The sequence below is a fragment of the Neofelis nebulosa genome, chromosome 3 (assembly GCF_028018385.1).
Source record: "Neofelis nebulosa isolate mNeoNeb1 chromosome 3, mNeoNeb1.pri, whole genome shotgun sequence".
Taxonomy (NCBI): Eukaryota; Metazoa; Chordata; class Mammalia; order Carnivora; family Felidae; genus Neofelis; species Neofelis nebulosa.
In genome coordinates this window covers 166,426,224-166,451,528 of record NC_080784.1, presented here as the reverse complement: position 1 = coordinate 166,451,528, position 25,305 = coordinate 166,426,224, and the positions used below count along the sequence as shown (strand labels likewise).

The following is a 25,305-nucleotide window of genomic DNA, read 5'->3' as shown; positions in this document are numbered from 1 at the left end:
GCAAAATGGTGTTTCAGAAAGATTAGTACAGGGATAGTATATAGGTGGGAACAGAAGGCACAGCTATGCTTAAGGGCTAGAAAACTAAGCCTCTGAGTTTTCTCAACCTCTTGTGCCCAGAAGCACATGGTAAAAATAAAAACTTAATACTTCAAACCAAAGTATTGAGTCGAGTGATATTCTTTCCATTTCATCCCAACTATTTATAACTTCATAAAAATCACCATATCAAACCAAATGATTAAAGATCAGATTTGTTCCTTTTATAAGATATCTACATTGTTTAAAAATAGTATTTTGGTCTAACTAGCTTTCTTCTATGAGGATATTGACATTTTGGGCCAGATAATTGTTTGTTGTGGAGGCTATCCTGTGCGTTGTAGGGTTTAGCAGACAAAAATGCCTCCAGACATTGCCACATGTCTCCTGGGGGCAAAATCACCCCAAGTATTGCCTTACAGCATACTTGTGATAGTGTCAACTTAACCAGGAATATTTAGTGCAGTATTGCAGGAGTAAGTATTTCATTCTGATAACTGTGTTCCGTTTACATTTCTAAATCATAAAATAGTAATGTTTGAAATTTAACAAAACTAAATTGTACAAACCTGGACACTTTGAGAGTCAAGGGAGTGCTGGGATGCCAGAACAACAGGCTTGAGGACTTACTTCCCTGTACAAAGTGGATAAACGATCATCCTTCCAGTTAATCACCAAATATACATTGTATCCTTACTATGAGTAGAGTACTGAGTTAAGATGATAAGAAGTAGGGATAAGAACTGTAGTTGTTGGAAAGCCTTGTAAAAGAGGCAAGTCTTGAATTGGTCTTTAAGTAAGGCTGAGATTAGATAAGGAAAATGAAAAAAATTCTGCACCCTCCCCAGCCCCCATAGTAAAAAGAACTATGAACAAAGACATCTGTGGTTTAACTGTCCAAGATAATGAAGTGAACATTTATTTGGCCAGTTTGGCTGGACAGGAGTGTTTTGTTTTGTTTCATTTTGTTTTACTCTTATTTATTTATTTTTTTACTGGAGTATATGGGAGAGAAGATCAGAGGATGTAGTTTTGGATCAGATAAAAGGATCTTGAAAATTAAGCTGGGGACTCTAGCCAATGGGGACGTTTTTTGAGCTGCGAAACAATGTTATACTGATCTGTATTTTAGCTAAATGGTAGTGGGTAGAGGATAGCTTGGGAAGTCTAGTAGGTATGGGGAAACCACTTGAGACTATTATAATTGTTCATGTTGGGTGAGATGAGGGTTTAGGCTTGGGTGAAGTTAGTCGAAACGAAAAGGAAGGGATGGATTTTAGGGGCATTAATGAATGGATAGGAAATGTTGATTGAACACATTGAATACGGGGAGAGAGAAAATAGTCAAGGTTAGCATAAAATTTTTCATTCGTTGACTGTTGCCGTTTTATGTTTGTTTGGAGGTATTTGATTTTGGGGGATGTTATAGTTAACCTCCGGAGCTCTATGACACCCATGAAAAAAATTAGGACTAGAATTGTTTGAAATTGAAAATGATATATGTCCGAAGAATGATAGTTGGTTATGATGAAACATAAGACTTCTTCAAATTAAAAAAGTATCCAGTAAATATAGAATAAAATAGTAGGAACAAATTTATAGTTGTATCCTCTGAGACGGCAGTTGATAGAATAATAAAAATCCTGTGATGTAGAAAATGTGTGAAGAAATAGAAGAGCTCAGTTTTTACACTTGTAACATGTATTTTCAGACCCTTGTGTCATGACTTCTAGCTTTGGTAGTTAAACTTTAGTAAGTGATACGGGAAAAACTGATGGGAAAAGAAGAAAGTTAAGGGACCGGAGAATAAGTTAAATTTATCCTCTTAAAGACCCTGGGATAATTTGATTACTGCCACTTGGGAGAGATCCTGATTAATTGTTGTGGGTATTTTGAAAGGAACAAATGAGGTGGAATGGACATAAATTGAAATAGAAAGAATTTAGTTCTGCCCCTCCAACAACTGGAGTTACTGAGTGGTACAGTCAAGAATAACTATAGATTCTATGTATAATTTTTCAAGAAAAAGTGCATTCTTTTTATGCACTTATTATGGATTCTTTATAATCATTTCCTTCGTTTCATTCTGCAATATCAAATTCCTTTTTTACTGTGTGCCAGACAGGTTTCTTTGAGGTTGAAGGTAGAGCATAAGAGTTGATGGGAAATATTATTCCTGCCCTTGAGGTGCTTGGAGTCTCATATGAAAGACAGTTATATAATTATATATAAATTGTATAAACACACAACTACAAATGTTAATAATGGAGGACTAGATTGGGTTTTCTTTCTAGGACAATGCCAGTTCTAAAAACACTGTCCCTCTTGCCTCTCAAAAGTATTTTATGCATTCTAACCATTTCGATATACAGTATATGTCAGGAATTCTCACATACCCACTCTTACCTTTCTTTTTATATAACTCCAAAGAAAAAGAAAAGAGAATGTCTGAGCTGGTCCTAATATTAACTTTAGTTCTATGAACAGAGTACAGTGTACCCTTCTCTCTTACCTCTACTCTGGCATGTAACATAAGAATATTGCCAAGTTTTCTGTAGCACTTCAGTTACCTGTAATTTTAGGCTAACCCAGTGTTGACGATAAACACATATATTTAAATACAAATATTTAAACATATATGTATCTAAATACATGTATTTAGATTCCTCCTATTCTTCGTATTTTCACAAAGTGGTAAAATATTTTAATTTCATAATTTAAGAAACTAAGTTTAGAACCTTTAAGAGCACTGCAAATAGAAAATTCTGATAGAACAGTTGTTTAGTCTTTATTGTATTAATAAACCTGTGTTTCCAGTTTTTTGTGGATTCTAACTTTATGCTCTCATACCTTTTCTCAGATATTTGTGCAGAAACTTTAAGAAAAATATATTAATTTAAAATTTTTTAACATTTATTTATTTTGAGAGAGTGAGAGCGAGCATGAGTGGGAGCACAGAGAGGGGGGAGAGATCTGAAGCAGGCTCTGTGATGACAGCAGACAGCCCGATGGAGGGCTCGAATTCGTAAACTCTGAGATCATGACCTGAGCTGAAATCAAGAGTTGGACGCTTAGGGGCGCCTGGGTGGCGCAGTCGGTTAAGCGTCCGACTTCAGCCAGGTCACGATCTCGCGGTCCGTGAGTTCGAGCCCCGCGTCAGGCTCTGGGCTGATGGCTCGGAGCCTGGAGCCTGTTTCCGATTCTGTGTCTCCCTCTCTCTCTGCCCCTGCCCCGTTCATGCTTTGTCTCTCTCTGTCCCAAAAATAAATTAAAAAATGTTGAAAAAAAAAAATTTAAAAAAAAGAGTTGGACGCTTAGATGATTGAGCCACCCTATTAATTTTTAAAACCAAACCTTAATGGACAAACTGCTAAAAGTCATTAGAGTATGCATTATTATCTGGGATTTGAAGGGTATGTCATTGGCTAAAAGTTACGACTTGTTAGTCGTAAGTTGTATGGCTTCTACAGATAAAATTCCTGTTTAAGGCATTTCACCAATAAAGTTAGCTATTAACAAGCAAGGTACTCCAAAAGAATACATGTTGGGGTGCCTGGGTGGCTCAGTCAGTTAAGCATCTGACTCTTGGTTTCAGCTCAGGTCACGATCTCATGGTTGGTGAGTTCGAGCCCCCACATCAGGCTCTCTGCTGTCAGCACGGAGCCCACTTCAGATCCTCTTTCCCCCCCCTCTCTCTGTCCCTCTCTGGCATTCTCTCTCTTTCTTTCAAAATACATAAATAAAAGTTAAAAAAAAATGTACATGTTTTTTACATATACATGTAACCTACGTATCTGTATGTAAATATGTATAAACCTATAACCATGTATGTTCTCTGTGGACTAAAAAATACTATGAGTAGTAATTGTTATCTGTGTATGTGATGGTGGCTGAAAATCTATGTTTAGTCAGTATGCATAAGGATTGTCTTGCTTTACAGCTATTGTCAAAATTTGCACAGTCTGGTGGTATAGTTTGAGACTGCCAGCCTTCCTGATGTCTTTTATCAAAAACAAAACAAAAAAACCCCAAAAACCAAACAATTCAATTTTTGATTGCTGCACTCTAGGTTGGTCCCACTGTAACTATTGTTCCCAGCAGTATGTGGCTATGCCTCAACAGTAGAAGATTGTCTTTTTAAAGAGGTAATTTCCAACCTCACTTTTGTAGAATTCCAGGGAATATCAAAATTCTTTTCATTTTCTTAAAAAAACTCTTGCCATACTGGAATGATAATCAAGAGGTTTGTGAAATGAAAATGGAAACGTAGAGTATCACTGTCTAAAACTTTAGATTCACTACTTTAAAGCTTTTCTTCATTCTTTTCTGTTTGCTTGCTCTGCCTTGTGTTTTGGTAACCATGTTGTATTCTGCTGTTATACCTTCTGTTTATATATGTATCCTACCCTGCAGCTAATGTCACTTCAGTGCTTGTAAACTGCTGTAAGAATTTCTTAATGAATTTACCTTGCTAATAATTACCATTATTATTAGTAATACTGATGACAGTCCTCTGAAAACCAGAAGAGTATTTTATATTTCTTCATATAAATGTAGTATATATGCCTACAAGTCAGCTAATGGACTAAATATAATAGTGGCATAATTAATCTAAAATTTCAAAAAGTCCCTTATTACATATATGAAATGAAGATGTTCTTCAGTTGAGTTGTGATTTTTTTTTATTGTAATAGTGGGATCGATTACAACTTTATACTTTATGGTTGGTAGGGCTTAGGAAAAGAGAACAGGGAACAGCAGGAACCATTAGAATGACTACTATGTTGAAGTCTTTTTTTTTTTTTTTTCTTCTTTGTTAAGTAAATTCTACCCCCTAATGTGGGTTGAACTCAGGACCCTGAGATCAAGCGTTCCATGCTCTACAGACTGAGCCAGCCAGGGGCCTCCTTAGGCACTAAAGCATAATACTTAAGAGAGTAGGTTCTGGAGTAATCCTAGTTTTGTCACTTAATAACTATGTCACTTTGGACATTTATATCTCTGTCATTTATCTCATTGTGCCTTGGTGGCCTTATCTGTATAATGGGGATTATGATAGCACCTGTTCATGGCTTTGTTGGAAGATTGAGTTAGTATATTTATTTTTATTTTTTTTAATTTTATTTTTTTAAATTTACATCCAAATTAGTTAGCATATAGTGCAACAATGACTTCAGGAGTAGATTCTTTAGTACCCCTTACCCATTTAGCCTGTCCCCCCTCCCACAACCCCTCCAGTAATCCTCAGTTTGCTCTCCATATTTATGAGTCTCTTCTGTTTTGTCCCCCCTCCCTGTTTTTATATGATTTTTGTTTCCCTTCCCTTATGTTCATCTGTTTTGTCTCTTAAAGTCCTCATGTGAGCGAAGTCATATGATTTTTGTCTTTCTCTGACTGACTGATTTCACTTAGCATAATACCCTCCAGTTCCATCCATGTAGTTGCAAATAGTAAGATTTCATTCTTTTTGATTGCTGAGTAATACTCCATTGTGTGTGTGTGTGTGTGTGTGTGTGTGTGTGTGTGTGTGTGTGTGTGTGTATACACCACATCTTCTTTATCCATTCATCCATCGATGGACATTTGGGCTCTTTCCATACTTTGACTATTGTTGATAGTACGGCTATAAACATGGGGGCGCATGTGTCCCTTTGAAACAGCACACCTGTATCCCATGGATAAATGCCTAGTAGTGCAATTGCTGGGTCGTAGGGTAGTTCTATTTTTAATTTTTTGAGGAACCTCCATACTGTTTTCCAGAGTGGCTGCACCAGCTTACATTCCCAGAGTTAGTATATTTAAAATATTGAAATCATTCCTGGCATGTAATAAACATTTAATAGAATACAAATCATAATAATAGCACTTATTATTGCCTTACTGATTGAGAAAGCTTAGTAAATCTTTATAAAGCAATGTATCCTAAGAGTTTAGAATTACGAAATTATTTTTAGTTGTGGGTAAAACCAAAGATACTTCTATTAATGAAAGTTTTACAAAATCATAAAATTGTAAAAATAGAAACAAAATTATAATCTCAGAATAGTCACCCTGATCTTACTTACTTATGTTTCCTTTATCTTTTTTTCATATACATTTTTAAATATTGTAATCATGGTTGTTTTATTCAGTCTTCATTCAGATGCAAGTATTTGGCCATCTCTAAATGTCAGTCACTGTGCCAGGGATTGTGCATTGAAACTGTGAAGACAGGCTCTGTTTTTTTGTTTTTTGGGTTTTTTTTTGTTTTTGTTTTTTGTCTTGAATATGTCATAATAAATAGAGAAGTTTGATTTCGAGGTATTAAAATCTGATTCTTTTTCTTGGCCTGTAGAAAGTTGACTAATTATTAAAGACATAGATTTCAGTAATAATTTTAATATAATTTTATTTTTACCTTAAAATTAAATCTTTGTTGTTCTTAGCTTCACTACTTTGCTTTTAGCTAACTACAGTATGAAAAGTGATTACTGTGGTTACCATAAATTCAGCAAAGTAAACTCCAGTTTCCCTTCCTATCATTTAATTAACTCCAGTTTCCCTTCCTATCATTTAATTATATGTCTATTATGTATTCATTGGAAAGTCAGGAGAGACATATTCCAAACTGCAAATAATTTGAGGGGATAGAATTGGTAGGGGGAGGAGGGTTGTTATCACTCCTTACATTTATACATTCCTATATTACTGAAAGTTGTTACATCTTTTAAAAAATAATAAAGTTGTATTCTTAGTTGTTCTTATCATCAGTCATATTATACAGGCATGTGTGGCATATGGGCCAAAATGTGCGTTATTACTGTCAGTTTCATAATATTAATATTCTTATATTCCTACTAGTTCTCTCAGTATTTAACAATATGCATAAATTATATTTAATGATTTTTAATTCTTCTGTAATGATCTAAGGGAAAAAGTAATATCTCGAGGGCCAATTTCTTTTTTTTAATGTTCTCGCTCTCTTTTTCTTTTTTAAGTTTATTTATTTTGAGAGAGAGTGCACAAGCTGGGTAGGGTCAGAGGGAGAGGGAGAGTGAGAATCCCAAGCAGGCTCTTTGCTGTCAGTGCAGAGCCTGATGCAGGGCTCAACCCCATGAACCATGAGATCATGGCCTGAGCCGAAATCAAGAGTCAGACACTTAACCAACTAAGCCACCCAGGTGCCCCAAGGGCCAATTAATTTATAAACTATAACTTACATGTATAAGATTCACCTATTTAAAGTGTACTGTGGTTTTTAGTATTCATTGGTTTCTAGTATATTTACAAAATAGTACAACCATTATCATAGTCTTGTTTCAGAATATTTTTAACATTCCCCAAAGAAACCATGTACCCATTAGCAGTCACTTCCCATTTCTCTTCTCCCTTCCGCCCTCTCCTATTCCTAGGCAACCATTAATCTACTTTTTGTCTCCTAGTTTGGCCTATCCAGACATTCCATGTAGATGATCTCATATAGTACATGGTCTTTTGTGGCTAGCTACTACTTAGCGTAATGTTTTTGAGGTTCACCCAGTGTTTTAGCATTTTTGTCACTAGTACATTTTTTTAAATGTCTTTTTTCAACTTATAAATACCAACTTAAAAACTTCAAAAAGACAAAAATGAACGAAGTATAAAGTTAAGTCTTTTGTAACTAGAGTGGATGTTAGAGGTGGAATTTCCTTTTTAACAAGGCATATTTAGGTGGCTGCAAAGATGCTTTGTTAAAACACCTTGCTTCACTATTTACTACTAGTCGTTTTTTGTTTTTGTTTTTTTAGTTTAGTTTATTTATTTTGAAAGAGAGAGAGAGGGAGAGACAGAATCCCAACCAGGCTCTGCACTGACAATGAGGAGCTCGAACTTATAAACCATGAGATCGTGACGTGAGCTAAAATCAAGCAGGTCACTTAACTGACTGAGCCATCCAGGCCAGGCACACCTATAGTACTAGTCTTATGAGATGTGGTTAGGAAGGTTTCCCTGATTAAGTGACATTTAAGCTGAGACACAGTCAAAAGTAGGAATGGTCTGACCAAGGTTGGGCAAGGGAGGATGAGATAAGCAAAAAGAATTGAGCTTATTTCAGGCAGAGGGAACAACATGCATGTGTGACCTAGAAGCAAAAGTGTTGGGCTTTCCAGGAATAGAAATTAGTACCATATGGTTGCCATTAAAATTTGGGTGGTGGATGAAAGTGAGAAATGCAGCTTTTTAAAAAAAGTACTGAAACAGATCACTGCTGATGCCTGCAAGGGCTGTGGGGGCTTTTTTTTTTTTTTTTTTTTTTAAGTGTTTTTCTTTTTCAAAATTGTTTTGACATTCTTTGCTCTTTACATTTTCATATAACTTTTAGAATTAGCTTGTCAATATCTATAAAAGAGGCCTGCTGAGATTTGTTTTTAGAGATTGTGTTGTGTAGATCAGTTTGGAAATACATCTTGACAATATTGAGTCTTAAGGTCTATGAACATAGTACATCTTTCATTTATTTAAGTTTTCTTTAATTTATCTCAGTGTTTTACTGTTTTTAGTGTACAACTCATACTTGTTATTTCATATTTGAAATAATATATAGATACACAAATGAATGTTTTGCCTGTCAATCCTGTATCCTACAACCTTACTAAATACATTTATTCTAGTTGGGTGTTTTTGGTTTTGGTAGATTCCTGCGAAGGCATTTCTATATACAGGATCATGTTGGCTGTGAATAAAGACTGTTTTGCTTCCTTCTTTCATATGATGTCTTTAATTACTTTTCCTTGCCTTGTGAAACTGGTGAGACACTCTAGTGTAGCATTGTATAGAAATGATGAGAGCTTGCATCTTTAACTTTATTTCCAGTCCTAGAAGAATTCATTCTTTCACCATTAGATCTATTTTTCTGAAAGAGTTTGTGTAGGATTTGGTATTATTTTTTCCTTGGTGATGATAACATTAATAGGTAAAGGCATTTGGGCATGGGTTGTTTTTCTTTACAGGAAGATTTCTTTTTTTTTTTTTTTTTTTTTTTTTCCCAACGTTTTTTATTTATTTATTTTTGGGACAGAGAGAGACAGAGCATGAACGGGGGAGGGGCAGAGAGAGAGGGAGACACAGAATCGGAAACAGGCTCCAGGCTCCGAGCCATCAGCCCAGAGCCTGACGCGGGGCTCGAACTCACGGACCATGAGATCATGACCTGGCTGAAGTCGGACGCTTAACCGACTGCGCCACCCAGGCGCCCCCAGGAAGATTTCTAATTACTAATTCAATTTCTTTTTGTAAATCTCTTCAGATTCTCTGTTTCTCTGTGAGTCCCATTTGGTAACTTGTATCTTTCTAGGAAGTTGTATATCCTATCTAACCTGTTTGCATAAACTGTTCATAATATTCCCTTATAACCCTGTTTGTAGCAGTGTTCACTCTTTATTTCTAATTTTTGTAATTAGTGTTTTCTCACCTTTTTTTTTTTTTTTGGTAAATCTAAAGATATTGCATTTTTAGAATCTTTTCAAAGAACCATATTTGGTTTCTTTTTTTTCCCTCTATTTTTCTATTTCACTGATTACTACTAATATTTATATTTTCCTCCCTTCTGACGCCTTGGGTTTAATTTGCTCTTCTTATTTTTTATGATTAGATTGTTGATTCGAGACCTCTTTTCTTTCCTAATATGTGCTAAAAATTATAAATTTTCCTCTAAGTACTTCACTTTCTTCATCACATAATTAGTGGTATGTTTTATTTTTGTTTTTTTCAGTTAAAGATATTTTCTAATTTCCCTTGTGATCTATTATTTGACCTGTGGTTATTTTTAAGTGTGTTGTTTAATTTCCAAATATTTGGAATTTACTACATTTCTTTCTTTTGATTTCTAATGTAATTCCATTGTGGTCAGAGAACAAACTTTGAAGAATTTCAGTTATTTTAAATTCAGAAAGACTTTTTCATGGTCAAATTGATCCGACCTGAAGAATGTCCCGTGTGTACTTAAAAAGAACATCTGTTCTTTTATTGATGGGTAGAGTGCCCCATAATTGTCAGTTAAGTAAAATTGCTTGATAATGTTCAAGACTTCTAAATTCTTACTGATTTTTCCATGTAGCTCTTTTTTCAGCTCTTAAGAGGGTGCTATTGAAAACTCCAAATTGGGACGCCTGGGTGGCGCAGTCGGTTAAGCGTCCGACTTCAGCCAGGTCACGATCTCGCGGTCCGTGAGTTCGAGCCCCGCGTCAGGCTCTGGGCTGATGGCTCGGAGCCTGGAGCCTGTTTCAGATTCTGTGTCTCCCTCTCTCTCTGCCCCTGCCCCGTTCATGCTTTGTCTCTCTCTGTCCCAAAAATAAATAAAAAACGTTGAAAAAAAAAAAAAGAAAACTCCAAATAAAATTTCTCAGTTGTCTCTTTTTCTTTTTATTCTACTACTGTTATTAGGTATCTTTTTATTTGATTGTTATATCTTCCTGATGTATTGATCTCTCTTTGTCTCCAGTAATATTTCTTAAGTTCCAGCTCTTTTATGGTTACTATTTTCATGGTATAGCTTCCTGTCTTTTAGTTTCAACCTACTTGTGACTTTGAATCTAAGGTGTTTCTTCTACAGAAAAATATAGTTAGGTCTTGTTTTATTGTTTGTTTTTTCAAAATTTATTTATTTTGGGAGAGAGAGTGTTGGGGGGAGAGAGGGGGAGAGAGAGAGAAAGAAAGTGCAGAGCCTGATGCGGGGCTCGAACTCATGAGCCATGAAATTATGACCTGAGCCTATGTTGGATGCTTAACCAACTGAGCCATCCAAGCGCCTGGGTCTTTTTTTTTTTTTTTTTTTTTTTCTTTTTAATTCAGTCCAACCATCTCTGCCTTTTGAATAGATTGCTTATAGTCTATTCAATTTAGTGTAATTATTGGTGTGGTTGGATTTATGTCTGCCATTTTGGTTTTTGTTTTCGGTTTGACTTCATTGTTTCTGTTCTTCGTCCCAACTTTAACTGTTTTCTTGGTATGGTGAGTGATTTCCAGTTGTATCCCTGATATTCTGTGTATTATATTGTGAAACTCCTAATCATATTTGTTCTTTTTTAGTAAGCAGTTTTGTCTAGGTATAGTGCATGGGATAGACGTTCAGCTCTCTGCCAGGTCATGCTGACATCATGTCAGCAAGAGTGGGGCCCTGGCTCACACTATCTTCTTCCAGATGGATGGGGTGTAAAATCAACTCTATACTGGGCCCTACTGACATGTAGAGAACTGGTAAAGGGAGATGAGATGGTCACTCCACACTGCCTCCTGCCTTGTTGATGTTGGGAAGGAGTGGAGACTCAGCTCCCCACGGGGCCTCTATGACTTAATTTTAGCAGAATTAGGGTAATGAAGTTATACATTTCAAGTTTTCTTGGCAGGTGAAAACTTGACAAATCCCAACCCTTGTAAGTTGTATTAGCCACCTATGTACTGGCTGTGCCCATCAGAAATAAGTCCCTTTTGATTCAACATTATTATTAAGTTATTAAATATTTAAAAACTTCAAAAGCACCAGTGAGAAAAATGTTTTTAGCTCACGAAATAGTTATTTTGAAGAAGTCTATGTGTTTGTGAGAAACAAACAAAGGAGATGATATGTATTCAAATATTTTTGTTGAGGATTTTCTTTAAAAATTCAGGGACTGAAACATCTTGGTTTTGCTAAAAGAGGATCCAGTTACATACTACAACCCAGTTCACGTGTCCTCTGTCAGGTTTAGAAATACTTTGAAACCTCAACCAAAGGTTCCTTGACCAAAGAATAATTTTTTGCCAATGCCATTTGGGCCATAGCCCTCCATTTTTAGACTTGAGGGTAGTAATGGGGCACTGAACTAAGAAGATAGAGTGATAAGAGATAGTTGGCATACTCGGGTTATTGAATCAGTCTCCCTCTTTTCATCACTCTAGGAATGTACAGGTTACTACATTAACTTTTATCTGTTAATGGAAGGAAGGTGCATTCTCTGTTGCCAGTTAAGGAAGTAAATATAGGAATGGTGGGGGAAAAGGTAAGTTTGTACATGTAGGATCAGCAAGACTTGGTGATAGATTATTGGTGAAAGTAGGAAATAAAACAGATGGAGGAACCCAAAATTTGAGTTTTTAGCTTTTGTAACTGAAGGAATTATGGTGCCATTGACAAAAACAGGAGAGCTACCATTCATAGGGTATAGGAGATATGATGGCTTAGTGTAATTGATTTTGAATTATTGTTTTATTCATTTAGTTTATAGTATATTCTGTATTTTTAAAGATTCTAAAAGCACCTTATAATTTTTTAATAAAAACTTTATCAGGATATAATTTATATAATATAGAATTTACCCATATCTTTATAATATATATATGCAATAAAATGCATCATAAGATTCAAGAATTTAGTATATTTACAGTCATGACATTGTTACCACAGCCATCGCCACCATGTAATTTTAGAACATTTATGTCACTCTAAAAGAAATCTCTTCCCCATTCCTACCTCTTCTAGTCCTAGACAATGACTAATCTACTTTCTGGTGTGTCCTTTTCTAGACATTTTGTATAAATGGAATCATACAGTATGTGTGTTTTTTGTGTCTGGTTACTTTGAGCATGTTTTTAAGGCTCATTCCTGATCCTTGAACTTTTTACAGTTAGTTTTACAGCTAACAGTAGAGGAACATACTAAGTACACATGAGTCATGTGATTAAATTGTGTGAAACCAGTAGTGTAGGGAAAAGTTATATGTTGAAAGAGTAATGATCATAAAGTGATTTTGTTAATGTTTATTCATCTATAGTTTTGTTTGCTAAATATTTCTAACCTAAAATACCTATATATGATAGTTATCACAATTAAAATGGAATGCTGAGGTAGAGATTTATTATGAAACATTTGTAGTATTTAAGATGGAAAGAGAATGAACCCCATTGGTTTCATTTTCTTTTTGAACTGTTATTAAGGTATTTCATAAATTGAGATTTTATTTCATTTTTATCCAAATGAACATGGATTGTTGACTAGAGAAATGATTGTTTACCCTATTAGTTTTGATTATCTTGATCAGAGCTAACTAGTTGATGTGAGTGACTTAATTTATAGATAGGGGAGATGAGAAAAGGGATGGAAAATGTACATTGGGTCACTAGAAAGTAGTTTGTCAATTCTGGTACTATAGAGATATATTTAAATGTTTATACCAGAACACATTTTATTTGATTGCCCTAACTTGATTAATATAAAATGTGAAATTACTAACTCCTGGTCTTACGGAGACATTTAACTATGTAGATAAAGCATACTGTTGTTTACTTCATAAATTCCACTCAAAGTGTCTTAATTTGGAAACCATTCTGATTAGAATTTAAGTAACTTCACATTGTTCATATGGTATCACATTTGAAATAAATTAATATCAATTGATATAATCTGGACCAATCTGAGGAAAAAACTATGAAGTAGGAAATTCAAGGGTATCACTCTCCTGTCTTCTGCCCACATTGTCTTTTTGTATACCTTCCCCAGGAGCTTATAAAGTATACTGTCCTATTCTTTTTCCTGAGACTGAAGTAAATTTCATAAATGCATTCATATTAAGTTATTAAGGATTTAAAGTATTGCTTTTTTCTGATGTGTCATGATTTGAAAAGAAGGCTACAAGAGTGGGTACTGCTTAACTAAAGGGAATGGATTGCTAATGGGAGATTTTTGTGTGGTTTGTGGTAGGAAGTGAACTGGCAGGTGGAAAACAAGGTATTTATCTCATACTGTCTCCAAGACAGTACTTAATGATATGGTTATATTAGGGAGTTGATCAAGTACTACTGAAAACAGACCGAACTATTGTAAAGACAGATGTTTCCTCATAGTTTTTGTAATGAGACTAAAAGAAAAATAAGACCTATTTTAGAATTAGACAGTTGGCTTCATTCGGGTTTATTTAACATTTGAAATATGGGTTAATATTGATGGTTGTAGTGTCATTTTCTTTTTATACACAAAGTAAAATGTAGGTGATTTTAAAGACATTCCATGACACCTACAACACCCCCCTCTTAATTTAAATCTGTCCAGAAGGATCCCTGTCTTATAACTTGTGCTTAATAATGAATGTTAACCTTTTATTTTTGTTTTTGTTTTTGTTTTCTTCTAGGCTGTATTCATCACCAAAGAAAAAACTTACACCAATGCAGAAATCAGTTAGTCCACTAGTTTGGTGCAGGCAAGTTTTGGATTACCCAAGTCCTGATGTCGAATGTGCTAAAAAGTCTCTTATCCACAAACTTGATCAAACTATGTCAGGTACGTCTATAATTTTGCTTGTACGTTCATCTCCTTGCTTTCTTTAATCAAAAAACAGATAGATGTTGAGTTGGTATGTTTTTAGGAAGGCAGTTCTTTGCTTGGTGGTTTCTTAGTCTTGTGCATGCCATCATGGGTTTTTACCATATGCACATAACCTTGTTTACTTAATAGCTTGTTAAATTACATAATACCCTGTTAAATTTACTTAATAGCTTTTTGCCCCTGTCTTCTCATTTTTATTTCACTTCATCCTAAAGAATAATATCCATGAAATAATGGGGTTTATATGATAGGGCTTTTTTTTCTAATATAAGTTAAAACAAATAACTATTAAAAATATGTTTGGTATCATCTAAAGTTCTCTCACCACCCTTGGGAAATTCTGATGTGGTGGAAACATACAGGCTGGGAACCAAAGAGACCCCATTCTCATTCTAGCACTCAGTTACTCTGTGACTCTGTGCATTATTTAACTTCTGTGAGCTTTTTCCTTGTGTATACTTAACTTCTGTGTTACTTTTTCCTTGTGTATAGAGGATCCTTTTTGGAAAAGCAGTAGCCTTTATGCAATTAAATTTTTTTTTTTCTGAATATTAAGTGTTTTTAGAATTGTATCCTGGAGCTTGATTTAAATTCTATTCATAAGAGTTTTTTTTAATGTTTGTTTATTTTTGAGAGAGAGAGAGAGAGAGAGCAAGTAGAGAGGGACAGGCAGAGAGAGAGACACTGAATCTGAAGCAGGCTCCAGGCTCTGAGCTGTCAGCACTGAGCCCGACGTGGGGCTTGAACCCATGAACCACGAGATCAGGACCTGAACCAAAGTTAGATAGTTAACTGACTGAGCCACTCAGGTGCCTCCAAATTATTAAAAATATCTAGACAAGGTAGTAGACAATTCAGAATAACTGGAAAATTTCTAACTCATTCCAGTTAGGTGATATTATTTAGATGTTTATTAAAAATATCTTTAGGAACAACTTTCCATTACTGTTGTATCTCACCTTAGAAATAAGGTAAGTATATTTTACAGTTAGGAGTTGTCATTATTCAGCAGTATATGTTCATAACCTACTTTGTGCTAGGTGTTGTTCTCAACTCTGAGGATATTGCAATGAATAAAATAGACAAAAAAGTCCCTTACTTCCCAGAGCTTATATTCTAACGGGGGTGGCAGACAGTCGATAAATAAACATATAAACGCATTGGCAAACCTTTTCTGTAAATAGCCAGATAGTAAACATCTTAGGCTTTGTGGGCCATGAGGTCTCTGTTGCAGTTACTCCCCTTTGCCCTTCTTGGACGCAAGCAGCCATAGATAATACATAAATGAATGGGCATGGCTGTGTTCCAGGGAAGCTTTATTTACAAAAAGAAGTGGTGGGCTGGAATTGGCTCACAGGCTGCAGTTTACCAAACCTTGGTTTAAAATATCCTAAAAAATAGGAACTATTAGCAATTGGCAATTAGTCAATTGGACTTGGGGAAAACCAAAATAACACCTCAAAAATAGCAATTTGAGTGAAGTAGCTTTTTGCTTTATTATAACAAGGTATTAAAGGTAGTGGGAGTGTGTAAGAGAAACTGTTACTCTTGAACCAAAACTAGGTGTAATCAAGTACTGGATTTGTTTGACAGTGTTTAGATTTTATAGCTATATGCACAGAGCAGTAGGTACAGCTATAAGCGTAATACATAGTCAAAGGAAAAGGGGCACCGGATGGCTCAGTCGGTTAAGCCTCTGATGCTTGATTCCCTCTCAGGTCATGATCTCATGGGTTCGTGAGTTCGAGCCCCACTTCGGGCTCTGTGCTGACAGTGTGGAGCCTGCTTGGGGTCCTCTCCCTCTCTTTCTGCCTCTCTGTGCCTCTCCTTCCCACCCCTCAGTGGATAGATAAACTTAAAAAAATAAAAAGAAAAAACAACTATTTGGCTATTCCAAATTTCAACCTTAGTCCTAAATCCCCCCTTTTCCAAGTTGGTGAGGAGATATTAGATGTATTTCTGTGATAAGTCAGAGCTTCCTGGGAATACAGCTATTGTATTCTAAGAGAATGGTTTCTGTTCAGTCCCACTCAGCTTCCTTGCCGTGCTCTACTACTTGTCCCGAAGATGTTCTTCTCTTATTGTTTATGATAGTGCATTGTATTTTTAAAAATTTTTTTTTTTTAATATTTATTTATTTTTGAGAGACGGAGCGAGACACAGCACGAGTTGGAGGGGCCAGGCGCAGAGAGTGGGGGAGACACAGAATCCAAAGCAGGCTCCAGGCTTTGAGCTGTCAGCACAGAGCCCAACACGGGGCTTGAACTCAAGAGCCACAAGATCATGACCTGAGCCGAAGTCGGATGCTTAACTGACTGAGCCACCCAGGCGCCCCATGATAGTGCATTGTATTTTTTACCCTGTCTCACCCTCCCTACTGTTTTCTTGGAAGCCGTCTTTGAAGGTTCTTCCTTCTTTGTCCATCTTTTTTTTTAATTGGAAACTTTACATAGTTTAAAATTTACCACTTTAACCATTTTTAAAAATTGTTTTTTTTTTAAGTGTATTTGAGAGAGAGAATGTGTGCTGCCTGTGTGGGGGAGGGGCAGAGAGAGAGAGGGAGAGAGAATCCTCTTAATCCCATGAACTGGGGATCATGAGCTGAGCCGAAATCAAGAATCAGATGCTTAATTAACTGAGCCACCCAGGCGCCCCAACCATTTTTTATTTTTATTTTTTATTTTTTTAACCATTTTTAAAATCTACAGTTCAGTGGCATTGAGTAGTCACATTGCTGTGCAGCCATCACCACTGACCATCTCCAGAACTTTTCCATCATCCCATACTGTACAATTCTGTATCCATTAAATGTCCCGTTTCCCCAATCCCCCATCTGTCCACCTTTTAAGTTTAGGGTGACAGAGGTCTCTTTTGCCTGGCTTCGTCTGTTTTCATTATTTCATCCATTCATATGGTATCCAGCGGCCTCTCTTCAACTTAATCTCATTCATTCATACATATATTCAGTTAATATTTACTGAGAGCCTGATATATTTCAGACTTTGGGGAGAGGGTAGAGGATACATGATAAAAACTAATAGCATACCTGCGCTCATGGAGTTTATCATCTACTAGGGGAAATGTACTAATACAAATAATTTTTATAACTGGTGATACGTAATAAAAGAATGGTACAGAGTGCTTTGCTTTGAGAAATAGGGATTTTACTTCAGGAAACAATGTTTGACCTGAGTCCTAAAGATTTAGAAAAATTTGAGTGGTTTAAGGGGGAAGGCGAAAGAGGGAATAAGGGTATTCCAGGTAGAGAACACAGTGTGTGCAGAGGCTCTGTGGGAGGCCTGTGCAAGCATGCGGGGAGAGTATGGCACGCACGAGACCTGGAAAAAGCCAAGTTGGTGGCTGGAGAAGAGTAGGGAAGGGAGAGATGTGAGAAAGATATGTAGGAGCCAGACTTTGCAAGCCCTTATAGATTATGCTAAAGGTTTTGGACTTGGGGCACCTGGATGACTCAGTCAGTTAAGCCTCTGACTCTTGGTTTCAGCTCAGGCCATGATCTAAGGGTTTGTGGTGTTGGGCCCCGTGTTGGGCTTGTGTTGGGCTCGGTGCTGACAGGATGGAGACTGCTTGGGATTTCTCTCTCTCCCTCTGCCCCTTCCCTGTTCTCTCTCTTTCTCAAAATAAGTAAATATTGTTTTTTAAGAAAAGGTTTTGGGCCTTATTCTAAAAGCAATGGAAAGGGGCATCCGGGTGTCTCAGTTGGTTGAGCGTCTGACTCTTGATTTCAGCACAAATCATGATTCTCGGGTTGTGGGATCAAGTCCCACAGTGGGCTCCATGCTGAGCGTGGAGCTTGCTTAAAATTCTCTCTGTCTCTGTCTCCTGCCCCTCTCCCCTGCTCATGCTCGCTCGCTCACTCTCTAAAAAAAAATAAAAATAAAAGCAATAGAAAGATTGGAGGGTGTTGTTCAAGGGTGTGGTATGTATGAGCAGGAAGACGTGATTAGGTTTGCATTTTGGTTAAGGTCATGCTTAGCTGGAGTATGGAGAGTAGATTGGAGAAGGCTAGAAGTGAATGAATGTAGGGTGCTTTTGCGGGGGGCGGGGGTTGATAATGATAGCTGGGCAGTGTGTGTTGATGGTAGTGGAGATGAAGAGATGTGGATGGAAAACTGAATGAGCCAAATTTGAGGAAGTAAGGGAGAAGTATCAATGATCTAGGTTTCCAGCTTGTGTGACAGGATGAATGTTACTAATCATTTGAGGTCAGAACCCCAGGAAGAGAGTTAAATTTTAGCGGGAAAATCATGGCTTTGAATGTGGAAATGTTGGCTCTGAGGAGCCAGTGGCTCCATAGAGGAGACATTAAATGGGCAGCACATATGGGACTGAAGCCCAGGAAAACTTGGGACTGGAGATATAAATAATGGGGAGTTTTTGGACTTTGGTAATAACTCATGTGATAGGTATGAATGAGATTTCTTAGGAAAAGGAATATAGTATAGAGTGAGGACATAAAGGGGTGAGGACTTGAAATACTAGTGATTAAATAAATAACCACTGGGAAGAGAATAAGCTTCAGAGGAGATCAGAAAGTAAAGAGGAAGAAATTAGCACCCCAGTTTCTGCTCAGGTTGGTATTTCTGAGATACTACATTCTAAATATGTTTAAAGTGTGGCATCTTATCTCTTGGGGAATACGGACAAAACTACACTGTCCAACTTACTACATCATCAAACTAAACAGAAAAACAACAAAAAACGTATGTTCTTCCACCCCAAACCATTTCTCTGCCCAGTAGGCAAACCAGAAACTTCAGAGTCACCTTATTTTTTTTTTCTTTTGTAATCCTTCTAGTTTTTAATATCTATCCTTCTTTTTTGTATTTGTCACCTCTACTGCCTAGTTCAGTCTCATCTATTCAACATAAAAATGTCCGTCAATTTTCTTCTGAAACTGATTGGATCATATATCACCTTTGCTCAGAATTCACTGATAGTGAATAACGTTCATTCTCCTGAGCACAGTTTCCAGGACTTCCACGACCTGGCCCGGCTATGTCTTCCTGTTTTGTCCCTCACGCATCTGCTTTACCTTTCTACAGCACTCACTCTTATTCCCTGAACCTAATATACATTTTCAAGACCCTGCTTTTGTTCCTGTGATAAACACAGATGGAAGCACACGCTTTCCCCATTCTCAGTGGCCTGTCAGATTGCCGCTCATCCTCTCAGGACTGCTCCAATGCCCCTTTCCAAAAAGCTGTGCCTGGTTTTTCTCATTTGTAATGAATTATCCTGTCTCATCATTCCACAGCCCTTTGCACCTTTATGATAGTGCTCATTTCATTTTGCCCTGAAATCATTGTTTTTTTCCTGCCTGCACTACTTGGTTGTAAGCCCCTTGAGAAATAGTACGATGTCACATTTGTCTGTATGTTCTACACATTGCTTTGCCAATGGTCAGAAATACTGAGTTAAGCTATGGATTTTAGAAGAGTGTAGAAGAAAGAAATACTATTTTAAGTAGTAATTTTTCTCTGTGTATGTACTTGATATCTTAGTTCTACTTTTGTACCGTTTCTATAATCTTACATGCATAGCACATTTTTTCTTCCTTTTTTTGGGCCAGAAGACTGGGGGAGAGGGAGGGAGGCTTTTTTCTTTTTAAAAAGAGAATTCCCACATGTTTGACCTTAACCTGGCCTAAGTAGTCAATATTGCTTTACTTTTACAAAAATCCAAACTTTGGAAAGGCTGTTTTTAAAACTCACTATTTCATACTTTTTTCTCCCCTTTTCTTTGCAGTAAATGTTTGTTATAGAAAAATGAAAAAACACAGGGGCTCCTGGGTGGTTCAGTCAATTAAGCACCCGACTTTGGCTCAGGAGATGATCTCAGGTTCCTGAGTTCAAGCCCCACATCGGGCTCTCTGCTGTCTGTGCAGAGCCTGCTTTGGATCCTCTGTCTCCCCTCACTCTCTGTCCCTCCCCTGTGCTCTCTCGCTCGCTCACTCTCTCAAAAATAAATAAACATTTTTTAAAAAAATGAGAAGACACAAATATACTTTTCGTTCATTTTATTTTTTAAGACCATTCAGAGTTAATACAGTTGGAACAGACTTCCGACAAGATAGAAGTAAATTAATTTAATGGCTAATAATTTGTTGAGAAGATATTCTTCCTATGGTATTATTTTTGATGTTTGGTGTGGCTACTGTTTTATTTGCACAGTGCAATTTAAGATAATGAAACTATTTTGTTGGGATTATTAATGTGTATTTTCTCTTGCTACTCTAAGAATGTTTCTGTGTTTAAATTGAGATAATGACTTAATAAATTTCCCAGTAGGAAAAAATTTTGAATGAAGTGTTAACCTTTTCTGTTGATTTCTCCGCTTCTTATCAACACAGCTCTCAAGAGGCAGAATTTATATAACAATCCTTTCAACTCCATGAGTTACACAAGTCCTTATAGTCCAAGTGCAAGTAGCCCATACAGCAGTGGTTTCAATTCTCCATCTTCAACCCCAGTGCGACCTCCTATAGTCAAACAGCTAATACTTCCTGGAAATTCAGGTAAGGAGAATTTGAAATGGAATAATTAAGGTTTAGTTTTTAACTTACTGCCCTACCTCAGAAAATAACTCAATCATCCATAGTTCAAGTTCTTGTGCCTATGAGACTTTTAAGTGGTTAAAGAAAATATCAGTGAGGAGCTATTTAGCACCTGGTACTGATAAACCAGGGTACATCTGTAAAGTTTTCTTTAGCATGTACTTGAAAGTTTTTAGATCTGGCTTGATTAGAGTAACAAGCTTGATTCTTTTAACTAATAGATGCTTTCTTTTACTGAATAGATTGATTGGGCTATAAAAGCTAAAAATAAAAGCTCTTATTAAACCACTTAAGCTTTATTTAATAAGCTTTGATATTACACTCAAATAATAGTATAAGCTATATGTGTATGTGCCAGAAGAGTGGAGTCCAAAATGATATGGGAGGGTAGACTGCTGTAAAGTGGGGAAAGAATGTTTTGCTGTGGTTCTGTGACTGAAATAGTTACTCTGTAGCTTACTGTTCTTTAGGATTCACTGTTAACTCTTATTGTTGCTGTTGTTACAGCTAATTATTGTAGCTTCCTTAAAAATTAAGGTTATTGTTAACCACCTCAAATTTTTGACTCCCTATCTAATAACTTCTCGCCCCTGCTGTTAGCTTTGTGCATAAGTTGTTACTTGCTATTTATGTCACCCATGACTGTCATACTAAAAAGTTTAATCTGCTATATTTGTTTAACAAGAATTTTATTTGGGCACTATTTGAACCTGACCTTGTAGTACTTTTACTATCATATATACTATGTTCTTCTTGATAATATAAACATCAACTATTTTGCTCTTAATATGCCTTTCACGTGGGAGCTGACTTCTATGGTAAAGAATTCTGGGAAACAAATGTTTCAAATAAGTCTGTATTAGATACATTAGTGACAGTGTTAGGATTTTATTCTTCACTAGGAGTTGATGATCTGATGAAAGGATTTCCTTAGAAACAAGTTAGACTCTTGGATATGTATATCCTTTATTCTTCTGACCTGCCTTCTATCCCCCTTTTTGCTTTCAGCAATGAAATACTTTATCTCATTATTTTCTCTGTTGCATGTTTGTGCTTCACTCCTACACTTCAGAGAACTCCTTGGATCCCTATTACTAGTTTGACAAAGAATTTTGTAAACATGGCATAACGTAGGAAAAATGACCCTAGTGTTCTTTTTTTGGTTTGTTCCTAAATCTCTAAGGAATTTTGATTTTCCTCAAATTATAGTTTTCTTGCTTAGGAAAAGTAGAAGCTTTTATTCAGGGAAAAAGATGATGGTATTGGCTAAGACTGTGAATTTGGGAGGAGAAAACACATTATAAATTCATTTGTTTATGAGGTGTTTCATTGGCTGTCTTGTAAAAGTTGGAATCCTCTAACATTTATTGAACACCACCTACTTACCAGGCACCGTGGTGAAAGCTTAATTGTTTCATAAGAGAATAGATAAGTTATGATTGAAATGAAAATGTGATTTGCTTTTATGCCATAACATATGACATAGCCCTCTTTATTCTTAATAAAGTCAATTTTTATTTTCAATATTTGGGAATTTCATGAACAGAAAAGACAGAATAATGGTGAACTGAATCAAATAATTAATATCAAGTTATTACAACAGATGCTTATTCAGTTTTTGTTACACCAAAGTTCAAATCTTTTTTTTTTTTTTTAAGGTAATTTGAAAAGTTCATCAGACAGAAATCCTCCACTCAGTCCTCAATCCTCTATAGACAGTGAGTTAAGTGCTTCAGAATTAGATGAAGATTCAATTGGATCCAATTATAAGCTAAATGATGTAACTGATGTACAGATTCTAGCTCGGATGCAAGAAGAAAGTAAGTATTTTAAGTGTTCAAGTTGAGTCTAGTTCAGGTATAATTTTGTTGTGGATATTTAATAGATCTTAAGGTGTTGTGGGATAGTAATGTATGAGTAGAAATGTTAAATTTTAGAGGCTTATTCAACATGCAGACTTGCTTGTTCATTAACTTGTTTTCAGAGTGCATTTTATGTAAAACAGTTTGCTGTGTGAGGAGCAAAGAAAGGCAGGTAATGACTAGTAACCATGCCCTGCATGTTACTCTGCGCTGGAACTTGCGAGAGTAGTTATTACTCTGTTACACTGTGTTTTCTTAGTAGACCATTGTTTTTCAACCTTTTTTCCATTATTACCCCTTCCCAACCACCTTTTTAGACTTTCTTTCCTTTTTTTGCCTATCACCTCTCCATGAAATTTTAATACCACAGATATACCCTGCATCTCTTTATGTACGTGAGGATCACAAATTAGTATAGTATCTGGGTTTTCTTCATACCCCAAGAGCCAATTTTCTCCCTATGGGGGCAGATATCACCACTCTTGGAATATGTGGTATAGACTACAGGAAAAAAAAAAAAAAAGACCTTTATGGGAAAATTGAAATTATGACATTAAATGAGGTGAGCATGCAATACTGTTTTACAGAATGGTCTTTGCAACTTTTTAGGTCACAGATACCTTTGAGAATCCAATAAAAATTATATCCCCTGTCATCCCCAAAGTATACATATGCACAAAATTTGTCATACTGTTTCAAAGGTTTGTGGATGTTCTGGCTCTCTTTGTAAAATGGTGGTGATAGTATTATTCTTGCCTATACTTTTTTTAAAAAATATTTTAATTTGTACTTTTCACATTTGTGCGTAAAATATTTTAAAAAAACATTTTAGCACATAAAACAAGTACATAAAGAGGAATGAAAACAGTAAGTGAAAATAATCAGGCTGAAAACAGTATCATCCTCAGGAGATCATAAAAGGATTCTCAACCAGAAGAAACAGGAAAATTTGAATATGGAAGTATCCTCACCTAACTATACTGATAATGGTACATATTTTTAAAAGGCTTTTAGAGAGGATGGAAATGTTTTATTAGATATTCAGTAGAGTACTATGGTTTGCCTATACATTTTATCGTAAGATACCACAAGCTTAACTGTGAAGTAAGCAATCTCTCTAAAGTGACCCGTTCAGTCTTTACAATGAAAAGATTCTTGAAGCACACGTTTCAGTCTTGACAATCAGCTGAGGGTAATGGAGCATCAAAATAATTTAGTTTAAAAACTTTCTGTTTTAGGCCCTTTTATGTAGCTATATGGTAGGTTTTATTAAGCTATAACATTTATTAAGAAACTGCAGAATGTTATTCTGAATCATTTCCCATTTTCCAACAGGTTCGCATAGAAAAGTAGAAAGACTTGGTTCTTGCTTTACTTATCTTTAGCTCACGGAACTAACAATATGGTACCTTTTTCTTCTGTAATTTTGTGTAACTCCTCATTGAGACTGTGGTTATTGTCAGCTAGTAAGGAGCTATTGTCAGCTAGTCAGGGATGTGAAAGGAGAATAGAGTGCTTCCTCACTATAACTTAGAGTAAATTCTCTCAGTTCTTTGAACTGTGACTTTTCAGACCCCAGTATTTTGTTAGAAACTCAACCAGCTTTTTGCCGTCATTTTTATATTGTGTTTTGGTAACAAGTAAAAGAAATTCTAGCCTTGCTTTAATAATTCTTTTTAAGCCATCCACATGCACAGATAGGGTCTTTTTCTAGTGAATAAAAAAAAAAAAAAAAAAAAAGATGCTAAAAATGTCTGCCTCCTCGAAAATGCCAGTTTTTTTTTAAGAAAATGATTTTTGTTTTAAAACATTGTTTCTTTAATTTTGTTTGTTTTTAACAGAGATGTAGAATTACAGATTTTGGCTGTTTCCTGGTTAAGCCCTCTTATTTCTAATAGGAGAAATACACAGTCCCATAGTGATTGTTGCTTCCTTAGGATCCCCCTAGTACTGCAGGGCCTACTTTGGGACCTGTGTTTTTCTTTGCTAAAACAGTGCTATTCACTGATCTGTTGTCTTTTGTTAGGTGACTTTAGTACTGTGCTGTAACGAGACACTATCTTGTTTGTTACTAGAGTGATTCCGAAACTTGAGTGAAGGGTTAGAGAGGCCCCAGGAATCTGTAGTTTTATAGATACCCTGCTATGATTCTCACCCATTACTTTGGGGACCATATCGATAGCACTATCTGTGTATGAGCATATTTTTTAAATTTTTTAATGTTTATTTTTGAGAGAGAGAGCACAAGTGGGGAAGAGGCAGAGAGAGAGGGAGACACAGCATCTGAAGCAGGCTTCAGGCTCTGAGCTGTCAGCACAGAGCCTGACGCAGGTTTCAAACCCACGAACTGTGAGATCATGACCTGAGCCGAAGTCGGATGCTTAACCAACTGAGCCACACAGGCGCCCCAGTAGTAGAGAATTTTTAAACTAGATTGTCAGTAGTTAGCAGGACTTGATCAAAATATTGGCCTAAATTCTGTACTTTTCTTGAATAGCAATTTTATTCTTAATTGA

General features: G+C 36.1%; 1 protein-coding gene across 2 annotated transcripts in view; it reads left to right on the top strand.

The window, feature by feature from the left end:
* SLAIN2 (SLAIN motif family member 2) overlaps positions 1–25,305 on the top strand; it is a 73,147-nt gene that overhangs the window by 18,084 nt on the left and 29,758 nt on the right. For both annotated transcript variants that reach the window (XM_058722655.1, XM_058722656.1), the window contains exons 2-4: positions 14,160–14,308; positions 20,724–20,888; positions 22,586–22,747. In XM_058722655.1, coding sequence (XP_058578638.1) covers positions 14,160–14,308; positions 20,724–20,888; positions 22,586–22,747 — 476 coding nt within the window. The remainder of the gene's footprint in view (positions 1–14,159; positions 14,309–20,723; positions 20,889–22,585; positions 22,748–25,305) is intronic.